Raw genomic sequence first — 9,465 nt, 5'->3', positions numbered from 1 at the left:
TATATAAATGTATATGTATATACATATGTAATAAAGAATAAATGGAGCAAAACGCATATAATAAATAAGTTCCTTTAATTCCTTTAATTATATGCATTTTGCTCCATTTATTCTTTATTATATCAACTCAAAATACATCACTTTAACATGGAATTTCTACCTCTTAACCAGGTATAATATCCCAATTTCTTTGTGAATTTTGCTACCCTGGTAACTATTAACATATTTACCTTATCGAAGTTTTTCAACTAAGATAATATAAATACATACATAAATAAATATATACAATGTATATATATGTACATATGTGTGTGTGTGTGTGAGTGCGTGCATGCGTGTGTGTGTGTTTCTGTATACACAATCATACATTCTGTGGGTGATATTTTCAACTGAGATGTTACACCTTATTCTTCAAGTGCTTCAATTCTGTATGTGTATATATATTTACTAGATTACTGACAATTAATAGTTTTCCCCATTATGTTGATGTGCCATTTTCTATCATTAATAAAACTGTTGGCATTTTTGCCAGCACAGGTATACCAGTCATATCAAGAATCAATATGTAAAAGAAATCTGTGAGTGCTTGAAATTTTTTCTCAGATGAAATTTTCAACCATTACAAGTTTTAGTGATATCAAATATAGAAATTCATTCAATAAATACTATTATCTCTTTTTCAGGAAGCTGAATGCCTTTTAAGCCTTGGTGCTGATGTCAACTTCAAACATAAAGCATATACACCCTTACTGCATGCCTGTGGAAATGGAGATGAACATATTGTTCGTTTAATTTTAGAGAAGGTGCACAAATTGTTTTTCTTTATAACTTTAGTTTAATTTTCTGAATCTTATTTTGAACTTCTTTGACAAACTAGTCACTCAACATTTCATTTGTATACAATTCCTACTATATAAACTCCTCTCTCATACTGTTTGTATGCCACTATTATAAATCTTTAGATTCACCAGCCTAATTCTTTATTTATTTAAGCCCTGTCTTTCATCTCATTATACATAAATATTCAACATTATTTTCATTACTTATAAATCCTTAATTTCCTAGGTCTTAAAACAATTGTATTCAAATTATCTTGAAATTTTTCTCTAAAAAACTTACTGTTCTTAGTTTTATTTATGATTTTAGATCATGTGTTTTAAAACATAATTCTTGTGCTTTAAAACATAATTCTTGTGCTTTAAAACATAATTTGAAAATTTTTCTTGAGCTATATTTAATCTATTAAAAAAAATTTTTCAGCCTGTATCTGATATCTTAACACCCCTTAAAGTAGCCATTGAAAATAAATATCATACAATTGTTGGAATACTATTGTTGTATATTGGACAAAAAGAACAAGGTAAGTAATTTTTAACATTTTTTAATACATTTTACATACTGCTCTACTAATTATAATTACTGTTCTTTAATAAATAATACTAAGCATTGATTTTTCTATCACTCTCCTCATTGATATTTGTCTACAAAATAATACTAATAATTCTGAAGGATTTAAAATTTACTCAATGAGTTGAACTCAATGTGTTAAATCTTGAATTATCAAAAACATTTATCTAATCTCTTTCAGATGGAGCAATATTGTGGAATGGTCTTGGACTAGGAAGTTTCAATTTTGATTGGTTGATCCCCACATTTGTAGGTGACCATTACATAAAACATCCTTCAGCAGGTAAAATTCTTTCTTTTAGCAGCTTTAAATTTATTTCATCGAAGATATGGTGGGGTGAGAGGGAGATACTATGAAGACATCATTTTACATTGAAATAGAACTTAAAACTTTTCTACTTGCTGTTAAGAGTTGCTATCTCTCAAGAGCAACTGCTGCAAATCCCTTTGAGTTGGTCATTAAAACCATTAATGTGTATAAATGGATTCTAAAGTATTTAGAATATGAATAAAATGTAAGAATTTACCAGATTTTGAAAATGTATTGTAAATATATAATGAATTTCAGAAAAACCTTGCAGAAGAGAAAAATAATTTAATTATTTTTTTTTTTGGTTTATATTTTGAGTTGAAATAAATGAAAAACTAGCTATCATCTGTGTTTTTTTTATTCAAATACTCAAATTGACAGAGCTTTTATACGTATTAGAAATATATAACAAAAATACTAATAATTTCATTAGAAAATTAAAATTAATTATACTTCAACTTAAATATACTCTTAGACTGAAAATTGAATTTCAAAACTAAACATATTATCTTGAGTTTATCTATATAGGAAATAATAGTTCTTGCGTGAAGTTTAACTGTAATAAACCAGAATTTAAAGTGTGTGGGATTTTTCTCACATACTTAATTCTGCAGATAATGGAGAAAACTATTGGATCTATGAGCCAATGGGCTTGACAAAGTGAATAGTTAGCCGATATACATTTGGAAATATGTATGTAAGAGAAATCTTCAGTTACTGTTTCATCAAGAGGTTGGCCTATCAAATGAAAAGTCAAAGATTTATATCCTATGAATTATTAAGTTTTTGCAGCCAAGACACTGAACTCATGTTGGTCTAGTTTGTTTAGCTGTGAATAGGTATCATTTCATGGTTTATTACTGCCAAGAGTTTCATTATCTTTGTAATAATAAGTCATTATCTTGTAATAACTGTTTCTCCAGGTTGGAGACAGTAACAGAAGCCTATATCATTTATAGCATGTCTTATATATCAGCTATTGATGTCATTGATATGTATGTAATTGTTTAAATGTGAAAATCTAGGTATAAATATATGATTGAAGCAAACTGAATAATGGGTACTGATAAAAATTTTATGTTTCAGGAAAGGGTAAAAGGCTTGCTAGAAAAATCCAATCCATTCACAAATCTGGGAAGAACCCATCATATAGCACCTATAACAGATATTTTTCTCACGATTCTGGTAGCAGTTATTCTTCATCATCATGTAAGTAGGTCAGAAAACTCTTTCTGTCATATGTAAAATGTTCTTGAATTGTTTATACTGCGTTCTCATAAAAAAAGGGAAAAGAAGCATTTGATTTGTTCTTGGTGGCTTCATCAATATAAACTTTGTGCGCATCTGTTTGTCTGTTTGTGTACACTCATGCACATACACATTCATGCATACATACATTTTCATCTTTTTCTCTTACTCAATAGACACACACACACACACATATACATATATCACCCTTTCCACTCCTCCTACACCTTGCACATCATTCTACTACTTTCTGTTCTTTTCTCCATCCTGAGCCACTCCTATATCTTCCACCTTACCCCTCTACATAGTGGTATTTCCAACCATCTGCACTTCCACTCTTGTTCATCACTCACTACATTAACCTCTACCACCACTTGTTTAATCCCCACTCATACTCTTATGAAAGCATTTCCTCCTATGGTCCACCATCCTTGTTCTCTGTTATGCTCACCTTGTTCCTTGAGTGCTTGCTCTCTAGTACTTCCATCACTACATTCCTCTGATCCTCTTCAGCTTTGCATCTCCTCTATGGCAAGACACCTGTGCTGGTCCTTCTATCATGCTTAAGTCTTTTCACACCTGACATACAACAATTTGAGTCTGTTATACTATTTATACTACTTAGTGCTTTATAGGTGCGAACCTAATGGTCACTCTACGACCAGCCATAACTTTTAACTTCCTAAAATGTGTGTGTGTGTGTATGTGCATGTGTGTATTACAGTTATGTATTTATTTTGCAAGATTCTTGATGTGATATCATGCGTTGAAACAGATATTGTTATACTTGGGGATGGTCATATTTTGTCAATTAATCACACACTATATTTTTCCTCTTTCTTATTCAGTGTATATAGATTTATGTATTATACTGTTTGTATCTGTGTCCTTTTTCTTCTCTCATCCTGTGTTTAGTTATCAGGTTGCATAGTGCAGTGGAGTGGAAGGGTGTTATTATTTCATTCATGTTTTCTCTTGAGGCTCAGTCTGTCTATTACTATGTGTGTGGCCTCTATAATCTGTCTAAGTGTCGTGTCTGTTCTGTGTGTTGATAATATCTTAACAGCTATGTTATTAACCAAGCCTCCATGTTCTAATTGAGCATGTTAGTAGAGCACTGATGAGCTTTTCTCCTCCTTGAGCTCCTGCCAATGTTCACCTATCCACTCACATGTTGTCTCTCTAATGTATATCATTGTCCTGCATTGTCCCTCAGTACACCTTATACTGTAGACTACATTCCTAATCTTATAGTTTACCTCTGAGTAAGATTAAGAGAACACAGCAGAGTTCAAGGTCAGGCTTTGCCAAGCAGCTTTACTCCGCATGTTTTAGCTTTGTTACTATGGTAGCAGTCTGGTTACTCATTGATCAAACCTTGTAGATGCAGTGTACAAGAGAGAAAACTTGCTGATTTGGTCATGTGATGCATATGAACATGGACAATTGTATAAAGAAGTGTCAATCACTGAAAGTGGATGGAAGTTGTGGAAGAGGGAGACTAAAAAAAAACATGGGACGAAGTATTGAAGGCCAATCTCCAAGACTGAGCTTTACAAAGGAGATAACAAAGGACCAAGATATTTGATACCTTGCTGTATGCAAGAAGACTTGTCCATCACAGCAGAATCAATATCCTAGACCATTTTGGTTAATGCTCATCCATGAGGGACTCTGCCCTATGACCACCTGCATCCTCTCTGCTCCATCAACCATCCACCCCACCTTTCATCCCTAGCACCCATCACCTCCCTGTCACCTGAAAGCAGAATAGGCACATACCACTTCCTTTTCCAATTATCTTCTCTGAGAAGACATCACAGATGTGCATGCAGCTGTGAGGGGAAATTGTCGAATTACCATCTGTGAGTTATCAGAGGATATGCAGATTAGTAACGGTTCAGTTTAGTCCATTATCACTGAAGATTTGGGTATGAGATGCGTATCTGCCAAGTTTGTGCCAAAACTGCTTTCAACTGACTAAAAGGTCACTTGGGTTTCAGTTGCACAAAATCTCCTTGATTATGTCGAGAATAATGAAAACTTTTTGAAAACTTTGCATAGGCCTCTGAGCAGGTATCACCAAGCTTTTGGCAAAATTTGATGCAGATTCTCTGCTCAACTTTCTCTGCCATAGTCAATGCAACAATCACACACTATACACCTTCCTTCCAAGAATTGCTGTAAACAGAGGAAGTAACCTAGAACGTTAAAACTTAGTTTTTATGCACAACAGAGTTCAAGGTCAATCTCTGCCAAGCAGCTTCACTCTGTGTATTTTAGCTTTGTTACTATAGCAATAGTCCGGATACTTATTGATCAGACCACATATTTCATCTTATGCCTAATTTTTTTCTCAATACCCTAGTGCTCTGTTGCACGTGTATGCACACACACACACACACAGAGAGGATGCTTCTTTCAGTTACCATCTACCAAATCTGTTGTTATTGTTATTTTCATGTATTTATTTATTTCCATAATTATATTTGTAGCTGATGAATCCAATGGATCTGATATTCATTTCATAGAATGGAAGAGAACAACATTATCTGGGTCAATGAGTCCTTTTCACATCAATGACCCAAGAGTTGATACAGTTGGTTATTGTAGAGGCAAAAGCAGTTTATATCTCAGCCAATTATCTCATGGTAAGCGTAATGTATTTTCATTGATTGTATTAATTTTTCATAAATTCTTCAATGGATTTGTTGTCATAACTCTCCAGATGTATTTACATATAATCTATCTTCTTTTATAATTTTATATATTCTCATTCGCCACTTGATGCAGTTTGTGTTCATATGAAACCTTAGTATTGTTAAATGAAGGCATAGAAGAATTAAACAGATGTTATTTCTTGTACAAATGATTCCTTATCTTCAATGATGGGATTGAGCTCATAAATATTTCTTACATTGGCACAAGGATTACAAATTGTGAGGAGTAGATTCAACTGAATCAAACCTAAAACATGCCTAGTACTTAGTCCTTTGATAGAGGGATGAAACATTTGAGCCTAGCTGGCTTCATACTTAAAATGTGGAGAATAAATGTAAATCACATAAAGCATTTAGTTAAATTCTTACTGTTTTTGCCTCTCTAAATAATTATGATAACATGTATGTGTATATATCCTTTCTATGATAGACACAAGGTTTGAAAATTTTGGAGATGGGGCTAGTCAATTACATTGACTCCAGTGATCAACTGATGAAGACAAATTGGTTGAAGGGGATTGGAGTAGAATGTCCTGTAGATCTTCTACTGCAAGTTTGCCTCTTAGGGACAGGAAAGATTATCAGGAGGATTCTAAGCACTTGAAATACTATTGAAAGCTCGTAGATACCTAAGGTTACAGGTAGTAACCTGCTACCCACATAAATCCTACCCGGAAGAATACCAAACCTGAGTCAAATCAATAATAATAATGATAATAATAAACAACAACAACAACAATAGTTCTTTCATTATTGGCTACACAGACCCATATGTATAAGGTAAAACGTTATTCAAAAGGTTTTGCCCAAAATGTTAGGAATGTGAACACAAATCATCATATTCAGGGTAAAGCTGGGTGACAGTGTAATACAGTATATGATACATTAAACATATGTACAAAAATTGTAACATGATCTTTAACCAGTTCTTCCCATTGGATCTGAGTTACTTTGTACCATTTCAGTGCACCTCTTCTTTTGTATTTTCTGTCATTGAACTTCCATCAGCAGCTCAGAATAAAGCCTACTGTGAGATGTCAGGCATTGAATATATATACATTGAATATGCATTCCACTCATCTCAGCTGTACTTTAATACTGGTAATAGCAGTGGTTGTGTGTGTGTGTGTGTGTAGCAAATGAAATGTACAAACAATACATGGACTTGGCAAAGCACACATCTAGGAAAGTAGTTACTCCAAATAACAATTGATACTGGGTACAGGGGGCTCTTTAGTCCTCCCACATGGGATAGATCTCTCTAATGTTAATGACCCATTAAAACACAGCCATCCATACTGTAAGATTTATACAGCGAAGTTGGCCAGTTTCTTCTCTTTGCTTTATGTGCAAGATGATGTAGACTGTGACAACCTATCTAAACCATGCCAGCATGGAGAAGCAAAACAGTAACTGATGAATATATATAAACATACTTAAACTGATTGCCTTCTCCAATTTTCTAAAAGAAAATTTTATTTATAATTTTTCAGTTCAATATATTATTTTACTTAATTCTTTAAACTTTTTTCTTCTAGAACCATGGCTTCGTAAAAGTTGTTTTTTAACAGATACTTCTCAACCAGAAATAGGTTGTTTAGCTCCAGAAGATGCTGCTATTTACTGTGATATCCAATTGAAATCAAAGGTAGGATTTATCAGAAGTTAAACAAGTTTCAATTTTCTACTCATTCATTTTCTACTAAGGAAAACACTTCTGTATTTCATGAGATACATAAATATTTCTTATACTTTTCCCTCGTGTATTCAAGAATTGTAGTTATCTCTCAGCTTGCTAGTAATATTTCGATTCCTGGTTTAGCCATTTTATATTTCTTTTTTGTATTTATGATTTCATCAGTAGCCTGGTAAAGGATGAGTTTTACAGTCACACCTGAAAAAATTTGCCGCTGGTACTAAACATTTCTTAATTTCTTTGTTCTTCATTATAGGATAAGAATTTAACTTTTTCAATATTGGAAGGAAAGAAATTTAAATTCTACAATATTTCTCCAGCTAAAGAGAGGGAATTTCACTCTGATGAAGAATGTTCAAATTCAGATGATTTTCAAAAAAGTATGTGATTTTTTAAAAAAGATAATTTTGTTACGGAATAGCCTTCATCTGTTCTACTTATGTTCTTTCATTTTCCAGACAATGTGCCATTTATTAGCTTCTATTTCTAGCAAGTCAAGTAATCACATTGAGGATCTTTCAATGTTGGTTTTAATTATGCTTTGTAATTTTAAGTCATAGTAAGGCAGCAAGGTGGCAGAATCGTTAGCACAGTGGGCAAAATGCTTAGCAGCATTTTGTCCATCTTTACACTTGCCTTTCATCTTTCAGAGTTGATAAAATAAGTACCAGATGAGCACTGGGGTTGATGTAATTGACTTACCCCACTCTTGAACTTGCTGGCCTTGTGCCAAAATTTTAAGTCATAGTAACATTAACAGCTATAGCAAAGGTTAACACTAAATAAGATGATAACCATATATCAAAATATTGTATTTTTTCTCAAAATATTTTCTTGTTAAAAAATGATATTAATTGATAGGACTTGTCTTTTGAAACTTCCAAAATTTTATTGTAATAAAAATCAAGTTTATGACAATTCAATATTATTAACTTTTTCAGCATTTTATCGAAGAAAATCTCCAAGTTTAATAGTCAAAAGTAAGAAAATTGTAACGAATAGCCATGTTGCTCAAAAGCATTTTACACTAAATCTTGCGGACAACAATATTTCGGACTTTATCTCTGCAACATTAAGAAATGCTGTTCATCAAAAATGTTTGCAGTTTCTTCAGAAACTTAACATTTCTAACAATCAGCTTGACACAATTTCAGAAGATTTCTTTAATGTAAGATTTTTCTTATTTTCTCTTATTTCTTTTTTGGTTGATTGTTTTGGACAATGATTGTGTGTGACATTTGAAGAATGCCTCTCCAGTGGCCAGGAACATACCAAGAATGAGACAGCACTTGGGATATTTTGAGACAATCATTTCATTCTATCAGCTGGCCAAATCTATTGGTAGAAGGTTCCTTCTCATATTTCATTGAGGGTAGTGGAAAACATGAGCAATAATGGTTTGGGATGTGTTCTGGTGTTGATGAGGAATTGACACATAGCCTTTATTGGCTGGTTTTCTGGTCTAAGTTTAGGAAGAATTTTAGAAAGTCCTGAACACAGTGTTCTGAGAATTTACAATAGGATATACAGACTTGACAGCATGGTCATTTTTAAGGATACTTCATACTTTTTACTTATTTCAGTCATTTAACTGCAATCATGCAGTCTTTCATTCCTATAAGTAGTGAAGAGGACTTAATCAATTATATCCTTTTCCTTAGAAAAGTTCACTTTTTGTTTGATAAAAAAAAAGTACTTTTTATTGTTTTGTTTATTATTATTATTATTATTATTCAGTAGTTTTATTTTTATAACGTGCTTTCACTTCACTACCGAGCGCAGCTCTGTGCGCCTTGGGTATGTGCTGTGGTTTGCTGTGGTGCTCTTATGTTTACTGTATTGAAAGTGTTTTGCGTAGAATGTGTGCAGTACCCAGTAGTGCAATTTTCTGTATGTTATATATATTTGTAAGTCCTGCTATTTTTGTTATGTATTTGTCTGAATATTTTGTTATTATACCTAAGGCACCTACTATGATAGGAATTGTTTCTGTTTTTAGATTCCACATTCAAGTTATCTCTATTTCCAGGTCTTTGTATTTTGAAAGTTTTTCCATTTCTTTTAGAGAAACGTTGTCATCTGCT

General features: G+C 32.8%; 1 protein-coding gene across 2 annotated transcripts in view; it reads left to right on the top strand.

The window, feature by feature from the left end:
- LOC106869154 (leucine-rich repeat serine/threonine-protein kinase 2) overlaps positions 1-9,465 on the top strand; it is a 132,225-nt gene that overhangs the window by 61,791 nt on the left and 60,969 nt on the right. For both annotated transcript variants that reach the window (XM_014914759.2, XM_014914760.2), the window contains exons 20-27: positions 684-803; positions 1,261-1,360; positions 1,589-1,690; positions 2,804-2,926; positions 5,461-5,616; positions 7,224-7,333; positions 7,638-7,761; positions 8,323-8,549. In XM_014914759.2, the coding sequence (XP_014770245.1) occupies positions 684-803; positions 1,261-1,360; positions 1,589-1,690; positions 2,804-2,926; positions 5,461-5,616; positions 7,224-7,333; positions 7,638-7,761; positions 8,323-8,549 (1,062 nt within the window). The remainder of the gene's footprint in view (positions 1-683; positions 804-1,260; positions 1,361-1,588; positions 1,691-2,803; positions 2,927-5,460; positions 5,617-7,223; positions 7,334-7,637; positions 7,762-8,322; positions 8,550-9,465) is intronic.

Source organism: Octopus bimaculoides, chromosome 1 (genome assembly GCF_001194135.2).
Source record: "Octopus bimaculoides isolate UCB-OBI-ISO-001 chromosome 1, ASM119413v2, whole genome shotgun sequence".
NCBI lineage: Eukaryota > Metazoa > Mollusca > Cephalopoda > Octopoda > Octopodidae > Octopus > Octopus bimaculoides.
Note: the sequence above shows the minus strand (reverse complement) of the source record. Positions and strands in the feature narration are given on the sequence as shown.